Source organism: Sciurus carolinensis, chromosome 11, assembly GCF_902686445.1.
Source record: "Sciurus carolinensis chromosome 11, mSciCar1.2, whole genome shotgun sequence".
Taxonomy (NCBI): Eukaryota; Metazoa; Chordata; class Mammalia; order Rodentia; family Sciuridae; genus Sciurus; species Sciurus carolinensis.
The window spans coordinates 11158985-11176063 of record NC_062223.1 but is presented as its reverse complement, the minus strand read 5'-3'; the positions used below and the strand labels follow the sequence as shown (position 1 = coordinate 11176063).

The 17079-nt window shown below is 58.2% G+C and overlaps 3 protein-coding genes and 1 long non-coding RNA gene across 7 annotated transcripts; 3 read left to right on the top strand and 1 right to left on the bottom strand.

Annotated features, from left to right (window-relative positions):
- Positions 1-389: 389 nt before the first annotated feature.
- Positions 390-3797, top strand: Gpr137 (G protein-coupled receptor 137). Its single transcript, XM_047516654.1, has 7 exons — positions 390-1381; positions 1460-1509; positions 2214-2439; positions 2560-2709; positions 2826-2954; positions 3082-3200; positions 3491-3797. The coding sequence occupies exons 1-7, from the start codon at positions 1025-1027 to the stop codon at positions 3648-3650; spliced, it is 1191 nt and encodes a 396-aa protein (XP_047372610.1). The 5' UTR covers positions 390-1024; the 3' UTR covers positions 3651-3797.
- A 1948-nt stretch (positions 3798-5745) lies between these two features.
- Positions 5746-12940, top strand: Kcnk4 (potassium two pore domain channel subfamily K member 4). 3 transcript variants are annotated; one of them, XM_047516653.1, is made up of 7 exons: positions 5746-5857; positions 7288-7553; positions 10388-10511; positions 10636-10796; positions 11015-11201; positions 11585-11724; positions 12551-12940. In XM_047516653.1, exons 2-7 carry the CDS (start codon positions 7365-7367, stop codon positions 12929-12931), a joined length of 1182 nt encoding a protein of 393 aa, XP_047372609.1. In that variant the 5' UTR covers positions 5746-5857; positions 7288-7364; the 3' UTR covers positions 12932-12940. The 3 variants fall into 3 exon arrangements, with proteins under 3 accessions (XP_047372609.1, XP_047372606.1, XP_047372608.1); XM_047516650.1 differs by lacking the exon at positions 5746-5857 and adding an exon at positions 6035-6093; XM_047516652.1 differs by lacking the exon at positions 5746-5857 and adding an exon at positions 6826-7104.
- Positions 12202-16957, bottom strand: LOC124958535 (uncharacterized). The gene is made up of 2 exons (XR_007103906.1): positions 16880-16957; positions 12202-14053 (listed from the first exon to the last, which is right to left on the bottom strand). It is a non-coding gene; the product is annotated as an uncharacterized LOC124958535 (long non-coding RNA).
- Positions 13421-16546, top strand: Catsperz (catsper channel auxiliary subunit zeta). 2 transcript variants are annotated; one of them, XM_047516656.1, is made up of 5 exons: positions 13421-13562; positions 13775-14093; positions 15365-15444; positions 15635-15701; positions 16340-16546. In XM_047516656.1, exons 1-5 carry the CDS (start codon positions 13542-13544, stop codon positions 16447-16449), a joined length of 597 nt encoding a protein of 198 aa, XP_047372612.1. In that variant the 5' UTR covers positions 13421-13541; the 3' UTR covers positions 16450-16546. The 2 variants fall into 2 exon arrangements, with proteins under 2 accessions (XP_047372612.1, XP_047372611.1); XM_047516655.1 differs by having other exon boundaries at positions 15635-16482.
- Positions 16958-17079: the final 122 nt, after the last annotated feature.

The window sequence follows — 17079 nt, the reverse complement described above, 5'->3', positions numbered from 1 at the left end:
GCGCTCAGGGGGCGGGGCCCGGCGCCATCTTGGCTATGGGCGGAAGTTTCCTTCAGAGACCCAGTGAGGGGAAGCGGTTGTCGCCCCCAGCCGGGCAGCGTGATCCCATTTGAGAATAGGGGATTTAAGTGTGGGAACGGGCGGTCTTCCAAACAAGCAAGGGCCGCCGTCGGCCCAGGTCACGGTCCTCCCCAGCGGACGCTGGGTGCGGCGGGGCCTCGGCCTCTCCGCCGCCTGCCGGCTCCCGTATTCCGGGAGCCCGTTGGCGGCGCAGCTTGCCCGATTCTCGAAAGGCTCCACGCCGGGCGCGGTGCGGGGCTGCGGAGCCAGAGCCGGCCTCTGCGCAATTTGCGTAGCGAACGGTGCCCGCGCAGGCGCAGGAGGGGGCGGAGCAGCGGGAGCCGGGGAGCTGGAGCCCCGGGTCCCGGCGACCGGAGCCCGCTCCCCCAGCCGCGGCCTGAGGATTGGGCATCGGCCTTTCCCGCCCTCAGCGGCGGGAGGGTGGACGCGGTGGGCGGGGGGCCACGTCTGGATTCCCAAGGACGGAGGAGGAGGCCCCAATCCGGATTATTGGAGGGGAGAGAGCCCCCCAGCGTGGGGAGGGGGAGAGCCGGGCGTTGGGCGCCCCCGCAGCGACCGCTGCCCTAAGCTGACCGGTATTGGCTGGCTCTCCCCCTCCTGCCAGGCCGACTCGAGCGACCACGAACGAGGGACTCCTCTCCTTCAGCCTCTGCATCCCCACATCCCCCTGGCTCTGAGGCCAGCCCAGAGAGAGACATCCCCACCCCCCACCTCCTTTGCCCTGGAGAGAAGACTGCCTTTCCACATCCCAGAGCCAGGGACCCAGGTTGCCGGTGTCTTCCAAGGGCAGGGGTCTTTCTGTTGAGAAAGGTCCTGGCCAGCCACAACTTCTTTCTTTCTGAGTCCCCATCTCTGTCACTGTACCCTCCGTATTTATTTCCCTGCCCCCCACCCCCGTCAGTCCTCCATCTCTGTCTCTGGGATTCAGGCCTCCTTCCCTGACATGGAGAGTAACCTGTCTGGCCTGGTGCCTGCTGCCGGGCTGGTTCCTGCCCTGCCACCTACTGTGACCCTGGGGCTGACCGCGGCCTACACTACCCTGTATGCCCTGCTCTTCTTCTCCGTCTATGCCCAGCTTTGGCTGGTGCTTCTGTATGGGCACAAGCGGCTCAGCTATCAGACAGTGTTCCTGGCACTCTGTCTTCTCTGGGCCGCCCTGCGTACTACCCTTTTCTCCTTCTACTTCCGAGACACTCCCCGAGCCAACCGCCTGGGGCCTCTGCCCTTTTGGCTTCTCTACTGCTGTCCTGTCTGCCTGCAGTTCTTCACACTGACGCTTATGAACCTCTACTTTGCCCAGGTAATTGTGGTAAGGGATGGGGCATGAGGGGGGCAGGTCCCAAGGGCCCAAAGGAGTGATGAGCATTTCTGCTCCCAGGTGGTGTTCAAGGCCAAGGCGAAGCGTCGGCCAGAGATGAGCCGAGGCTTGTAAGTATTTGGGGCACTGGTAGGCTCAGCCCCAGGGCAGGGGCAGAGAGCAGCCCACCTTGCTGGGCTGAGGCAAGGGGAACCTAGGGAATGTTTGTGAAAGAGCTTGGAGAAGTTCAGGCACCTGGCGCAGGTGGTTCAGCAGAGGCTTGCATACGTGAGGGGAAACAGTGATCGCAGCGTTGTGCACTGTGAGGAGAAGGTACCAGTGCCATCCATGGTGGAGAAAGGACTGGAGGCTCCAGCCCGTGGAAGTCACAAAGCCTAGCTGCACTTCTGGGTGACCTTGGGCCACAGTATCCCTGTCATTGCACATTGTCTTCCAGTGCATAAAGAGCTTTCACATACGTCTTTCTTTTAACAACTTACCTGAGAAGTTCTTATCTTTATTTGCAACTTGAGGAAACTGAGGCCCAGCCAGATAAAGGAGCATGTTCAAGGTCACAGAGCTGGCAGGAAGCAGAGCCAGAGCTCAGATCTAGACTTTTGACTTCCAGTCTGGTGTTTCTTTCCAAGATGCCACTGCTGTCGCTCACCTTCTGACCTCTTTGGGCCTCAGTTTCCCAATCTGTAAAATTGGCAGAGGAGTGTTCAGACTGGATGCTCTGATTCTGACACCGTGGCGTCCTGGGGGAGGTAGTGTGGTTGGTGGGTAGTGCCAAGGGCGGTCCGTGATCTGGGACTGACTGTGCTGTGGGCTGCAGGCTGGCGGTCCGAGGGGCCTTCGTGGGGGCCTCGCTGATCTTTCTGCTGGTGAACGTGCTGTGTGCAGTACTGTCCCGCCGGCGCCGGGCACAGCCCTGGGCCCTACTGCTGGTGCGCGTCCTGGTGAGCGACTCCCTCTTTGTCATCTGCGCCCTCTCTCTTGCTGCCTGCCTCTGCCTCGTCGCCCGGCGGGCCCCCTCCACTAGCATCTACCTGGAGGCCAAGGTAGGGCCACAAGCCCTGATGCCCAGGTATCCTTGGGGATCTTTGGGCAGTGGTCGTCAGGGCACGGAGGAAGTTGGGAGCTGCCCCTTCCTGAGGAGCCTCTGTTGTCATCTGTGCTAGGGGACCAGTGTGTGCCAGGCGGCTGCAATGGGTGGTGCCATGGTCCTGCTGTATGCCAGCCGGGCCTGCTACAACCTGGCAGCCCTGGCCTTGGCCCCTCGGAGCCGGCTGGATGCCTTCGATTATGACTGGTACAACGTTTCCGATCAGGTGAGTGTTCGGCGTGCCTGCCACTCACCAGCGTGGTGCCTGCCCTGTGTGGCCTTGCCCTGTCTTGGTGCCACTCGCGCAGGATGCAGACTGGCCAAGCTCCTGCCTTCCCCCAGGCGGATCTGGTCAACGACCTGGGGAACAAGGGCTACCTGGTGTTTGGCCTCATCCTCTTCGTGTGGGAGCTGCTGCCCACCACCCTGCTGGTGGGCTTCTTCCGCGTGCACCGGCCCCCGCAGGACCTGGTGAGGCCTCTGTCCCCTCTGTGGGGCTAGTGGAAGAGACTGGACCCTGGGAATCCTGGGCAGGGTCTGGGGACAGTTGCGGGAGGCGGGAGAAAGTGTGGATGACGGTGACTCTCCCCCACCCCAGAGCACCAGCCGCATCCTCAACGGGCAGGTCTTCGGCTCCCGTTCCTACTTCTTCGATCGGGCTGGGCACTGTGAGGACGAGCCCTGCTCCTGGGAGCACAGCCGGGGCGAGAGCACCAGGTAGGAGGCCTGCCTGTCCCCTGGCCGGTTCCGCCAGGCAGTGGGGCGAGAGCCCTGTCTTCCTCTCACCCCACCCACACGACCCCACACCTGGCCTTGGTTTTTCCATGTTTTAGGTTAGGTCCCCTCTGGGTTCCTAGTGCCAAGTCCCCCACCCCCGGCCCAGGATGCTGTTTGCCCTGGACCCAGGAGCTTTGGGTTTTAGGCACTCTAAGCCTCTTTTCCTCCCCTATTCTTGTGATATGGCCCTGATTACTGCCTTAGGACTGACCCTGCTTCTCTGCCTGCAGCATGTCGGGCAGCCTAGGCTCTGGCAGCTGGTACGGTGCCATCGGGCGTGAGCCGGGCTGGTGTGGGGGCAGCCAGACGAGGACCACTCCTCTGCTCTTCTCCCAGGTGCCAGGACCAGGCGGCCATCACCACAGCCTTTACTCCACCCCACAGACGTGATCCCCCTTCTGCTACCTGCCCAGAGCACCCAGACCCCCGTGCCCCTCACCCCAGGCCCCTGTGCCAAGTTTATCTGCCGCTTCTTGCCCAGGATCCCAGGGGCCATGACAGCCCCCTCTGGCCGGCTCCTTGCTGCTCCTGTCGTAGTGAGCTTGTGCCGTTGCCCCTAGGACAGGAGGGCATGGCCCTGGCTGCCAGATGCCTACAGCGCCCTGGCATGACCTGCCACCTACGCTTCCACACCGGAGCCAGCTACCTCTCCTGTGCCTGCCACTCAATAAAGTGTCTGTGCCCCTCGTCCGTTCACCTGTCTGTGTTGCTCTCACCTGTGCCTGTGTGGTTGCAAGCTGATCAGACTCTGGCCCTTAAAGGGGTGTGCTGGGCTGGGCACGGCTACTCACCTCATCAAGGCTGGAGGGCACTGAGAGGGAGGGACCTGCAGCTGTCATGGGGAGACTGTTCTAGAAACTGGGCTGGGCTAGGTTCCTCTCACTGTGGTAATAGGATTGAATCCAGTGGTTCTCTACCACTGAGCCACATCCCCAGCCCTTTTATTTTGAGACAGGTTCTTGCTAAGTTGCCCAGGCTGGCCTGGAACTTGTGATATTGCTGCCTCAGACTTCCAGGTAGCTGGGTTTGCAGATGTGTGCCACCACGTTTGACTTACTTTTTTTAAAAGATGGGGTCTCACTATATTGTCCAGGCTGGCTCTGAACGCCTGGGCACACGCAATCCTCTTGCCTCAGCCTTATTGCAAGTAGCTGAGACTCCGGGGATTGTGTGCCACCATGCCCAGCCCAAAACATCTCTCTGGGGCTGGGTGTAGTTCAGTGGAAGAGCTCGTCTAGCATGCAGGAGATCCTGGGTTCATTCCCCTGCACTGCCCTCCCCCTAAATCACATACTTTATGAAGCTGAAGCCTTCCATCTCTGGTCAGGAGCTGAAGCCCCTCTCCTAGGCCCCACGGCACTGTGATAATGTGACTAGGTTTGTGGAGGCCTGCTGGTTTCCCTCTCACCACTCCTAACGTGGCCTGCAGGTGCGAGGGCTCAGTGAGGACCCACAGAAGAGGTGTTGACTTGGGGGGAACAGCATCTGGCTCCCATCCAGGTGTGGGTTTGCCCACATGGGAGGGCTGCCCCTAATAGCATAGTCACTGCTCTGTTCCTGATATCCTGGCAGATCTGTCCTGTGGCTGGGAGTTATCGGAGTCTGATTCCTGATGGGTCCAGCTCCCTGAAATTCCCAGGACCTGGCACTAGCCTGCCTTGAAACCCTTTGCTTAGATGATTCTGGGGGCCAAGCCTGCAGGGCCTCTGCAGAGCTCCTCTGAAACCCAGAGAATTAGCTGGAAGCTGGACAGTCCCTTCGCATTGAAAGGGAAGTTGCTGACATCTGTAGCACTTGGTTGGGCTGCCAGGCTCTGTTCTGAGCATTTATAAATGCTGACCTCTTAAATGCCCTGAACAGGCCTTGAAGTGATAATTACCCTTTTTCTGTAAGTGGGAACAGGGACCCTCCAGAGAGCTTGCTAACCTACCCAGGGTCCTACCAGTAGGGGGCGGTGGGCCTTAGAGCCCAGGGCTAAAACCAGGCACCATGAGGGCAAAGGACCCCAGGAGGCAAGAGGAAGGTCTTGGGTGAGCCCAGAGGTTATAAAGAAGGGAGTGAGGGCGGGCGAGGACAGGTTCAAGACCTGCCTGGGCCTTGGCTGTTCAGGCAGACTCGAGAATGCTGGCACCAGTTTGGTGGCATTGGCAGGCACCTGCAACCCAGGCCCCTGGGGCTGATCTCTGGGCATGGCCTTGAGAACCAAAGGCTGGGGAAAGGAGAAGAGGGGTAGGAAATGCCCCCTCTGGTGACTTCTCAGCTGGGTCCCAACCCCCATGATTGACCAGATCCAGGTGGCCTCAGGGCCAAATCCAGGGCCCCTCCCTCATAAATTCTGAGCCCAAGGGCAGGGCTGTCTCCAGGGACAAAGAGACAAGGGCCCTTCCCAACCCTGTAATGGGCCTGGAGGATGCCAGGAGATTAGCGTCGTTCCTGTCTGGAGATGTGGGCCAACTGATGCTCAGGCCAGGGCGGCTGCTGTCCACGCTGGGCTCTGGTCTGAGACTAGAGGGTTGAACCCAGAGTCGACCCTTTTCTGGTTTTTCTGCTATCCACTGGCCCCGGCTGGCGAAGATCTGGGAGCCAGGCGGCCGCAGGTAAAGGGCTTAGTGCGACAAGGGTGGCGGGGAGTGCCGGTGGCTAGGGCGCGGCACTGAGGGAGGCGCGGCGCTGGAGGGGTTAAACGCGGGAGGAGGGGGCTTCTGGCGGGGAGGGGGGGTCCCAGCCCCGGCGGCCGCCCGCTCCGCCCCTGCTGCCGCCGCCGCCTCCGCGGCCCAGCCGGCACCGGCGAGGCCGCGCGGGAGCCCCGGCCGCAGCCGCAGCGGGGCCGACAGTAAGTGCGGAGCGCGCGCGGGGATGCAGGGAGGACTCCTGGGCATCGGTGCCGGGAGGGAGCGCGGGACAGGCCCTCTGGGCGCCCACCTCCGGCGGGCGGACACCTCCGGGAGGGGTGCTGCCGCGTCCCGCCGCCCGTCACGCTCCGAGGCGTCGGCGTGAGGACGCGGGGAGGCGGTGGGAGCAAGCCGCGGGTGTGCAGCGTGTCGGGGTGGAGGGCGCTGCGCGGTGGCCCTGGTCTGGTGTGTGTGCGCGCACGTCGCTGGACCTTCTGGGGTCCCAAGGCACCGCCAGCGCTCCCTTGGGAGTCGGTGTGCCCGGGAGTGTGCCGGTGGAGTGCGTGCGTGCAGCCCCGGCAGCGCGGCGCCGGAGCCGCAGGGTGGAGCGTGGGCGCGCGGGTCTTTGTGCCGCGTGTGGTGGAGCGTGTCAGGGCGAGTGTGTGCGTGTGTGCGTGTGTGTGTGGGCGCCGCCTCCTGCTGTCCCGGGAGCTGACAGCTGTCCGGGGGCTGCTGCACCGGTCGGGCCCTTCCCGCCCCGCGCCTGGCCGCTTCCAGGAACCCTCCCTCTCGCTGGCTCCTGGCCTCTCCATTGCGCTGCGCCCGGGACCCGCCCCTGGGTTCCTCGAAAGTCCGGAGGGGTGCTGGGGGGGACCCTAGAGGCTCCCCGCCTGGCCCGTCGCGGCTGCCCTGGGAGCCAAGAGAGGCGGGAAGGGAGGGAGGCGCCGCGAAGATGCTGTCGCAGCCGCAGCGGGCGAGCCATGGATGGACCATCCCCGTCCCCGGCCAGCGCTGCCCAGCCTCACCTCCCACTTTCCCTTCGCGCCCCCTCTGCCTTCCTCAGAAGGCCGGTTCCCTACGCCCCCGCCCCAGGCCCTCCGCATTCCTCACTCACCCTGCCTCCCCCAAGGCAGGCTGCTCTCCTCCGTTCTTCTTCCTTTCCTTTCCCGACGCCCTCCTCTTTTCTCACACCCTGGAGCCCCTGGACAGGGGCTGAGGGCCAGGCAGTGGAGGTAAGAGGGAGGTTGGAGTGGGAGGACTGGGTGTTCCCTCCTACCAGACGGAAGTGAGGGGGGTACATCTGTGGATAGTAAAGCTGGAGGTTTTGAGGACCTTGGGTGTGGAGGGGATCAAGAAGGAGGGTGTGGGGTGTCAAGCCAGTTTATTGACCCTAGCATCCCTGGTTCTGCCCACAGTGACCACCGCTCCCCAGGAGCCCCCTGCCCCACCTCCCCAGGGGGGCAGCGCAGCCGGCTCTGCCCCCGGGCGTGCCATGCGCAGCACCACACTACTGGCACTGCTGGCGCTGGTCCTGCTCTACTTGGTGTCAGGTGCCCTGGTGTTCCGGGCCCTGGAGCAGCCACACGAGCAGCAGGCCCAGAGGGACCTGGGGGAGGTCCGAGAGAAGTTCCTGAAGGCCCATCCATGTGTGAATGAGCACGAGCTGGGGGACTTCATCAAGGTGCGTGGGGGCAGAGCCCCTTCAGCAGAGCCCCAGAGGGCCCTATGTTGGGTTGCTGCTTCCCGATCCACATCCCTCAAGACTGGATGCAGCTGGGGTGGGGGTGCTGGGCAGAGGCTGGGATCCAGAGCTCTGTTTTCAATATGGCGGCCACGGGGGGTCTTTGTTTTGCTGGCAGTGCCTGGCACCAGGCTGTGCTCCTGCAGTGTCTCCTGGAGCGTGGGCTAGTGACTGAATGAAGGAGAAATGAATGAATAAATGGCTGGAGCACATGGAATGTTACATTTGCACAGGTCTCATCCAGTTAGGTTACCAGTTAAAATCCAACATGCCCAGTTCCATGTGGATTTCAGCTAAACGACCAATGCCATTTTGATATAAGTATGTCCCATGTAATATTTTTACTTGCAAAAGCTGGCAACCCTACCTCCACTGGCTTCTATACATTTTTGGAGTCACAGATGCCTTAGAGAAGCCCAAGAACACTGTGAACCCTCCCCCTCCATCCCCCAAAGTGTGCATAGATGCATACACAGATGATTCTGGAGGATTCCTGTCCAGGCACTGAGGAGAAGGGCTCCGGACCCCTTCCGCCGAGACACAAGCTTACCAGAGCAGGCAAGTGGTAGTGGGCATGGCCAGAGATCAGCTTCCCCAAGCCACTGTTGGTCACCTCCCTCATTAAGGAAACTCTGAGCTTCAGCCTTCTGGGGTACAGTTGGTGAGCTCCTCTGTACTTGGTCTGATTTCTGAGTCACTGTCATATGAAAACCTATCTAGCTTTAATAAATTAATAATTATTACTTTACTGACAAGTACCCCTGTTCCCCGCCTGTTCTTCATTGAGGGAGGGGCTTCTGCTGTGGAAGTCCCAGCATTCCAGCAGACTCCCAGGGTGGCAGGAACCAGGGTAGAGGTTAGGGTGGGGAGGGGCCAGGACTCAGGTGGCCTGACGTGCCTCTGACACTTCCAGAAAGCAGGACAAGACTCAGAGGCCTGGGCGGAGAGTGCGTTTGGCCAGACCACAGGGCAGAGGGAGGGAGAGAATCTGACCTATTTTATTTGCACAGGAACTGCTTTTTTCCTGGGTAAGAAAGAAGAAAAGGAGGGGCAGGACCTGGGGGTGGGGTGGCAACTGCTTTACTTCTCTTCCACAATAAGAGTTACTATCTGGATTAGGCAACTGTGCAGCAGTTAGACACCTACTGTGTGCTAGCAGCTGTGGTGCTGTGTCCCATGGGTTGTGTTGGTGGAGCAGAAGCAGACTCTGCCTTGGAAAATGCCACGTCTAGGGAGGAGAGAGATCCAAGGACAGACAGCTCACTGTACAGTGCTTGGAAATGGAGCTTCCCCTCCTTTGTTAAGCACTCACTCTGGGCTGGGCCCAGGGCTGGGCACTAGGGGTGACAAGGGAGATTCAGGGGCCTTGGGGAATAGCTGGCAATTGAAGGGAGCCAGGTGAGAGGGATAGCGTTTAGAGATTGGGGACAAACCACTCCCAGTCGAGGAACAGCATGGGCAAAGGCGTGGAATCTGGAAAGCTCTGGAGTGTTTTGCAGAACCTGAAGTTAGCAGATGCCTAGTCATTTGAAGTAGAAATTAGAACACAGAATGACGAAGGCTTTTTTCCCCCTAAGTGCAGAATTTATTGGAAAAGTGTCACGAAACAAAAATTAAATCACTTTTAATTAGTATTTCACCTCTTGCTTTTATTTAAAAATCATTATTAGAGGAAATGGCATCATCTTAGAAAATCTGGGGGGGGAGGTTGCTGTAACATGGGGTAACAAAGCAGAGTCCCAGGAGAGAGGACTGGGGAAAGGGTGGTTGGGACCAGTTTGAAAAGGGGTTTGTGTGCCTGACTGGAGAGTCCAGGCTCTATTCTGACAGAAGCAGTCACTTTAGGACGATGAATTTGGAAAGGGTCTTGCTAATGAGGACTGGAGTCAAGTAGAAAAGAGGTGGCTTAAGATCCCCACAGACACTGTCCTTGTGCTTCTTGGGGAAGGTCCCTCTGCACAGCCTCCTCCTTATCCTCTGACCTCCCATCATCTAGAACAAGCACTCTCAAAACACAGACCCTGTCCAGAGGAAACTGCAGGGTGGCCAGAGGGGCAGACAAATAGTCATCCATTCTATAATATTTATTGAGCACCTAGTATATAACACTGAGTTTAGCATGAACTTCAGTGGTGTGTGCGTGCGTGCACGTGTGTTTGTGTATGTGGGCATGTGAACATCCTAATATTGGAAGCAAAATTTACCAGTATAAGAACACTTTTGGAGGGAAGTTCCCTAACTTTCTTTAATTGTCTAAAGCAAGGGACTCAAACTGAGTCTCCACAGGGGCAGTGGGAGGAGTGGGATCTGTGGAAAGCTGGAAATCACAGGACAAGATTGCCATGTGAGCAGTTATCCAGCAAATACACTGGGGCTTACTTTGTTTTAGTGCTTTAACTCTTGAGGACAAGTCTGTAAGGTTGGTGCTACAATCATCACCCCCCACTTGATAGATGCAGAAACGGAGGCAGAGATTTGAACCCAGGAGTCTGGTCCCAGGGTTTGTATTCCTGACTGTAAAATTAGGAATCTATTGTTTGAAACTAGGAGGCAGGTAACTCAAGTGTTTCTGAAATATTGTGGAGATCACACGAACTTGACTGCAGGTGGATTGGGCTCCCCAGTTTGCATCCTGGGCTGTAAGGAATGGTCATATTCAAGGAGATCGGGGGGGGGGGGGGGGGGGGGGGAAGGGGAGAAGAGTGGTAGTGGTGCAGGGAATCGGCTGGACGGGAAGGAAGGACTGAGGTTTCCTTCTGTGCCTTGTCCTGCAGGATGTGGCTAATGCCCTGGGAGGGGGTGCAGACCCAGAAACCAACTCGACCAGTAACAGCAGCCACTCAGCCTGGAACCTGGGCAGCGCCTTCTTTTTCTCAGGGACCATCATCACCACCATCGGTGGGGGAGGAGACGGAGCATGTGGAGGAGGGCAGGGGCAAGGAATTTCCTTATGGGGGAAGGTGCAGGGAGAGGTCGAGGGTGCAGGCAGCGCCTAGACTCCCTGCTCTGCCCCTCTGCCCAGGCTATGGCAATGCAGCTCTGCGCACAGATGCTGGGCGCCTCTTCTGCATCTTTTATGCACTGGTGGGGATCCCATTGTTTGGGATCCTGCTGGCAGGGGTCGGGGACCGACTTGGCTCCTCCCTGCGCCGCGGCATTGGTCACATCGAAGCAATCTTCCTGGTGAGCTACTCCACATCCTTCCTACCCTCGTGCTGAGCTGGGATGGGGTAGCCTTCCTTAGGTACCTGCACGTGAGCACCCGCCCCCAGAGGGCACAAACCTCTCTCTCTCTCTCTCTCTCTCTCTCTCTCTCTCGGAGGCTCCCGGGTCAGGGCTGGGGGAAATGGGTGTGGAGGTTGTTGGTGTCTCTGTGGTCCTGCCTATGCCCCTCCCTGCAGAAGTGGCACGTGCCACCAGGGCTGGTGCGAGTGCTTTCTGCGATGCTCTTCCTGCTGATCGGCTGCCTGCTCTTTGTCCTCACGCCCACATTCGTGTTCTGCTATATGGAGGACTGGAGCAAGCTGGAGGCCATCTACTTTGTCATAGTGACGCTCACCACCGTGGGCTTCGGCGATTACGTGGCCGGTGAGGCTGCTCTTCCCTGTTCACTTCCCTCTTGTCAAAGGCTCTGCACTCTCACTCTGGATTCCAGGCGGCACACCCATCTTGGAATGAACCATCGTTCCTCCACTCATGCAGCACACCTACATGCACACTGACACCTTTGCACGTGTGGGTCCCACGCATGCTCACACGTATAAAAAGTGCACCCCACCCATGCCATGTCATGTCTTGCATGCTGTTAGCTTGCATGTCTGCTGCAATCACTCTAGCACATCCCCTTTCTCTGGGGAGGGCGTGCTCTCTCAAGCAGCTGTGAAGCCGGGCAGTGAAGCCCAGCAGTGAACCAGGGCTCACAGGCCTGCCCCCAAATCAACTTCTTTCCTTCTTCCCTGGGGGTATTCCAGGCGCCGATCCCAGACAGGACTCTCCAGCCTACCAGCCGCTGGTGTGGTTCTGGATCTTGCTCGGCCTGGCCTACTTCGCCTCGGTGCTCACCACCATCGGGAACTGGTTGCGAGTGGTGTCCCGCCGCACTCGGGCAGAGGTATGCGCGCTTGTGTTGGGGCCGCGCCTGCGCTGTAGCGCTATTGTGAGTTGAACTCTAGTAGCTGGTTGGCCGGTCTGTCTCACTTTAGAGCGTGGTCTCTCCACACTAGGTCTTCAGTCACAGATTGAGACCCCGTGTGTGCCCTGCTGGCAGCAGAGCGGTAAACTCAGATTTGAGAGGACTCTACCACCTCTCTGCCCTCATGTATAGGGTTGTCAGATTTCTGCAAATAAAAATGGAGAAAGCCACGGGTATAGTGGTGCATGCCTGGAATCCTAGCTACTGGGGAGGCTGAGGCAGGAGGATGGCAAGTTGGAAACCAGCCTGGATAATTTACCGAGACCCTGTATCAAAATAAAATAAGAAAGGCTGGGGGTGTACTTCCGTGGTAGAGCACTTGCCTAGTGCGTGTGAGGACCTGGCGTTTGTTTAATAACAACCTTTTAGTATATGTCTTAAAAATTGCAAGAGATGTACTATTCTAAAAATTTATTTGCCATTTATCTAAATATACATTTAACTGTGTTTTGCCATCATACTGAGAGCAACTGGCAGGACAGTGGCGCAAAGCTCTGCCGGTACTAGGGGGAATTCTGAAATAAAAATGGGATTTTTCTAAAAGACTCCCGGAGAAGGGCGCGATTCAGTGCTGGTGCCAGAGAAGAGGGCGCGCAGCCTAGGCGAGGAGCCCTATCCTCGGCCAGCTGAGTCTGGAGGACCAGGCAAAAGCAATGCTGATGCCTCACTGGGGAAGGGACAGGCTTCCGGGTTGCAGAGGGGGTCACGGACCCTTGGTCGAGGATTACTGTTCCTCCCCGCGCAGATGGGTGGCCTCACGGCGCAGGCTGCCAGCTGGACTGGCACAGTGACTGCGCGGGTGACCCAGCGAGCCGGGCCCACCGTACCACCGCAGGAGAAGGAGCCGCCACTCCTGCCCCCACCGCCCTGTCCAGCGCAGCCGGTCCGCAAACCCCCATCTCCTGCACCCCCGGAGAAGGTCCAAACGCCTTCCCCGCCCACAGCCTCCGCCTTGGATTACCCCAGCGAGAATCTGGCCTTCATCGACGAGTCCTCTGACACGCAGAGCGAGCGCGGCTGCGCGCTGCCTCGGGCGCCGCGGGGTCGTCGCCGTCCCAACCCCCCCAGGAAGCCAGCGCGGCCCCGGGGTCCCGGGCGCCCCCGAGACAAAGGCGTGCCAGTGTAGGGGCAGGATCCCTGGCGCGGGCCTCTCAAAGGGCTTCGTTCCTGCTGTCTCCCCGGCATGCTTGGCTTATTCGACCAAAGAGCCCTCTTTCAATGCGGCTGAAGCCTGGGGAGGAGGCTCCCGGCCGCCTGTGCGCAGCCTCTCGCCTCGGCCCCTTCCTCACTTCTGTCCATTTCCAGACCCCCAAGCCTTTCTGTCTCGCTGCTCTGGCCGGGCCTGTCCCTCAGCACATCTCACTTCTGTGCCTCAAAGCCTGCATAAATAAACGTCAGTCTGCACCACTGCGGGCGTGCGCTCGGGGCATGCGAGTGGGCGTGGGCGTCCTTTCCTCGGGCCACCGCGGGACCCCCGGGCGATCACGTCGGATAAATCGTAGCCCCTTTGGCTGCACTTAGACTCCCGTCTCTGCCTGGAGGCGACCGGGTAGGGGTCTTCAACCTCAGCACCCCGAATAGCGGTGGGCTGGGAGGGAGGGCGTGGAGGACTGTGGTTTGAACTGTCCGCGCGCGAGACCCCAGCCATTTCGAAGGTCGCGTCCCCACTTCCTGGAGCGTGACCCTCTTCTCCCCGCCCTGAGGCCTGTGGCGACTGTGTCCGTTGGGGCTGAACCATGGAGGAAAGGCCTTTAAAAGTAAGAACTTTCCCCGGACCCCTCACCCATCAGCCCTCCAGATTCACCCCAGGTCCCATCCAGGCCCCTGGTGGAACCTCTCACTCAGCCCTGGCTCCCTGCAGCTCCCACCAATCCGTGCCCCAGAGTCCCCACAGGTCCCGACTCAAAGTCGCCTTCCCAGCCTGCCCTTCCCCCGACCCTTGGCTTCTCTCGTTGTATGTGGCCCACAGGCGTTGTCCAAGTCTCCACCACGCCGCGGCTCAGAGAGGCCGAACCCGCACCCCGACATTCGGAATAGGTGGACCATGGCCTCGATGTCGCAGACACAAATGGACGTGCCCCTGTCCGAGGTCTGCGACAAGTACTACGAGGAGGTCATGGTCCCAGACGACAGTACTCGCGGGCGGTCCAGCTTGAAGGGCCACTGGAAGGAAGATGGAGAGTCCATTTCTCTGAGTGACAAGGTCAACTTCAAGCGAGAGGAGTTGGAATTGAGCTCCAGCGTCTCCCTGCAAGACCAAGTGGAGGTGGATGACTATTCTGACTTAGGTCAGTGTGGCCTTGCCAGGTTGTGGGTGCCCACAGGGCAGGAACTGGCCAAGGCCCCAATTTCCCTTGCTCTAAGATGGGGGTGGGGGTAAGAGATGGGATTCAACTTTCCAGGATTCCTTGACTGGGGCGCCAGGACGACTCCTTCCTGCTTTAGTTCAACCAGACATTCCTGGAGCGCCCCCTACCGGGAAGGCATCTTACCAGGCCGGACCCTAGAGACATGCACCAAAAAGCTTCAAGTCAGATCCGTACTTTTTTTTTTTGTGGGGTGGAGGGTATGAGGATCCAACCCAGGACTTGCTGGGCAAGAGCTCTGCCACTGAACTATATCACTAACAGCCCTGCCACCCCAAGGTACTGGGAATTGAGCTCTAGGACTCTACCACCAAGCTACATCCTCAGCCCTTTTTATTTTGAGACAGGATCTGGCTAAATTGCTTGTTTTGGCCTTGAACTTACTATTCTCCGACCTCAGCCTCCTCCACAGCTGGAATTACAGGCGTGCTCTATTATGTCTTGGCATTGGTTACAACTTTTAAGCATCTAGCACCTATCAGGCACTATTTGGGATTTACCTCCCACCTCTGCACTTTCACTTTCCACTTTGATCAGGGAATTAGAACCAATAATATAACAATATAAGAATGAACACATTGAGTCCTGGCTCTGTGCCAAACACAGGGCTTTGCTTGTATTGTTGCCTTGAAACTCCATGACCTGAACCCAGGGTGCTCTACAACTGAGCTACACTCCCAGCTCTTTTTTATTTTTAATTTTTTTTTTTTTTTTTGGGTGCTGGGGATTGAACTCAGGGCCTTGTGCTTACAAGGCAAGCACTCTACCGACTGAGCTATCTCCCCAGCCCCTATTTTTTAATTTGACACAGGGCCTCACTAAATTGCCCAGGCTGGCCTCAAACTTGCCACCCTCTTGCCTCAGCCTCTTGAGTCCCTGGTACTACAACTAATGCCACCATGTTGGACTGCAGGCCACTCTTTTACAGATCATTTTACAGATGAAGAAAATGAGGTCCAGAAAGTTGCAAGTCACTGGCTCTAAGTCTCACAGAATGGGGCAGGAAGAATGAAACCTGTGTGGGTGGGGTTCTTAAAGTCCAGGGAATAACTGCTGTCCCATACCATCTCCAGTTAATGTAGCACATGGAGCCGGTCTCTGAACCCCACTTTCTCTCCCCACATGACTACCCATACATCTCTGTTCCAGGGAACAGAGATGCAGATGACTGACCCTCTTTTTTCTTTTCCCAGAAAGTTCTTCCTCAATATCAGTGATCAGTATCTCGAAGTACACACCCCATAGAGCCTACTGGGCAGAGCAACAGAACAGGGTTGGAGGGGCCCAGGGAAGGTGTCATGGGGTGGAGGTGGGGGGGTGGATAAGTTGAGGGTTGCAACAGTGAAAGGGTGGGGGGTGGTTGGCAGGCTGTCAGGGGTCTTGGGGCTGCAGGGATGGAGGGCATTTCAGCTGTGGCAGAAATGGGGTCTATGGAATGCCTGAGCCTATTACTGCTCTTCTAGCTTCCGCTGCCCCTGGTGGAACTCATGGAGAATGAAGCTCTGGAAATCCTCAACAAAGCCCTCAAGAGTGAGCTCCCCTTCCTTGACAACTTCCACACACACACACACACACACACACACACATACGCAAGGATCTTGGTGGATTTTACTGGACATGGGCCTGTGGGAATGGAGTTTCAGGATGTGTATGCCCTGTCAGATTCCCTTAGCACTCAAAAAAATTCGAAGGGCCCTTCAAAAGTTAAAAGTTGAGAGACCAGACACAATACCCAAGGAGAAGAGCATGGGGTGACCATTTAGTAGAGCCCCACTTAAGGGAGCCCCTTTTCAGCTAGTCTGGTTTTGTGAGGCTGTTTCTCTATCCGTTTGCCCAACGGAATGCCAGCTTTTGTGTGCCCTGGCTCCCTGCCAGGTGGGAGAGTTGTGAGGAGTCGGGATTATAGACAGTGTATTATTTGGGTAAACTTCTGTTTATGATATGAACGTCCAGCGGGGAGAAGGGCCGAGACGATTATTTAGAGTGGGCGGTCCGGGTGTCCGCAAAGCTGCAGGCTCTGGTTCTGGCCTGCAGCATCTTCTCCAGCCTTAACACTGAGAACCGTGGAGAGCCAAAGTTCCCAGTTCCTCGAATCACACATGCGGCGCCTGCTGGTGGGGAGGCCTGCAGGAGCTCACAGACCCGAGCCAGTTCTGCCCTCCTCCAAGGCTACCGGTCCCTGATCGGCAAGGACCATTTCATGACTAAAGAGCTGCAGCGATACGTCGAGGGGCTCAGGAGGCGCAAGAATAAGAGGCTGAACTCCATGTTTCAGTGAACCTCCGACTTGAGCGACCGCCTGACTCTAACCCCTGTCCTGTTCCCTCCCCAGTTCCAAACCCATCTCCAGCCCTAGAAAAATTAAAAGAGTCTATGTGTGCTCCATGAGTCAGTGCGTGGCTTCCCGCGTGAGGCGGACGCACGTGGCCCCGCCCTTCCCCGTGACCTTCATTCGGTCACCGCAGTGACCTTGAGTTTTCTCCGTCCGGGTCTTAATGGCCCTGCCTTCCAGGGACTCGCAATCCAGGGATACTTGCATGTTTAAGGTCAGCTTCTCCTACCCTGGGTTCCGCAGCTTTGTGGGGATACTGAGTCTGCGGTTCGAGTGCCCAGTGGGCGTTATCTTGGGGGAAGGGGAAAAGGAAGAGGGGCAGCGCCCCCGTAGCTGTTCTAGGTTCCACCCCTCATGCATATGCAGATACTCCAACCTCTCCGCTCGTCCCGCCTTCTCATTTTCATACGGGTTTCGTCTCCCAAAGCAGCTGCAGCCACCGATCGACCTCGCCCACTCCTTCCGCGCAGAGCGCACCCCGCCTCCTCCGTTACGAAAGCGCGCTCCTGGCCCCACCCCCACCGGGCTCTAATCCCTGGAGCTCCTCCGCATCTCTGGCCCGCCCTCTAGGCGGCC

Coding starts and splice junctions, on each gene's coding strand:
- Gpr137 (XM_047516654.1), top strand. CDS start 1,025: ATGGAGAGTAACCTGTCTGGCCTGGTGCCTGCTGCCGGGCTGGTTCCT. Junction 1,382..1,459: donor TGAACCTCTACTTTGCCCAG/GTAATTGTGGTA, acceptor TTCTGCTCCCAG/GTGGTGTTCAAGGCCAAGGC. Junction 3,201..3,490: donor AGCCGGGGCGAGAGCACCAG/GTAGGAGGCCTG, acceptor CTCTGCCTGCAG/CATGTCGGGCAGCCTAGGCT.
- Catsperz (XM_047516655.1), top strand. CDS start 13,542: ATGGAGGAAAGGCCTTTAAAA. Junction 14,094..15,364: donor GGATGACTATTCTGACTTAG/GTCAGTGTGGCC, acceptor TTCTTTTCCCAG/AAAGTTCTTCCTCAATATCA. Junction 15,445..15,634: donor GGGCAGAGCAACAGAACAGG/GTTGGAGGGGCC, acceptor CTGCTCTTCTAG/CTTCCGCTGCCCCTGGTGGA.
- Kcnk4 (XM_047516650.1), top strand. Junction 10,797..11,014: donor ACATCGAAGCAATCTTCCTG/GTGAGCTACTCC, acceptor CCCTCCCTGCAG/AAGTGGCACGTGCCACCAGG. Junction 11,202..11,584: donor CTTCGGCGATTACGTGGCCG/GTGAGGCTGCTC, acceptor GGGGTATTCCAG/GCGCCGATCCCAGACAGGAC.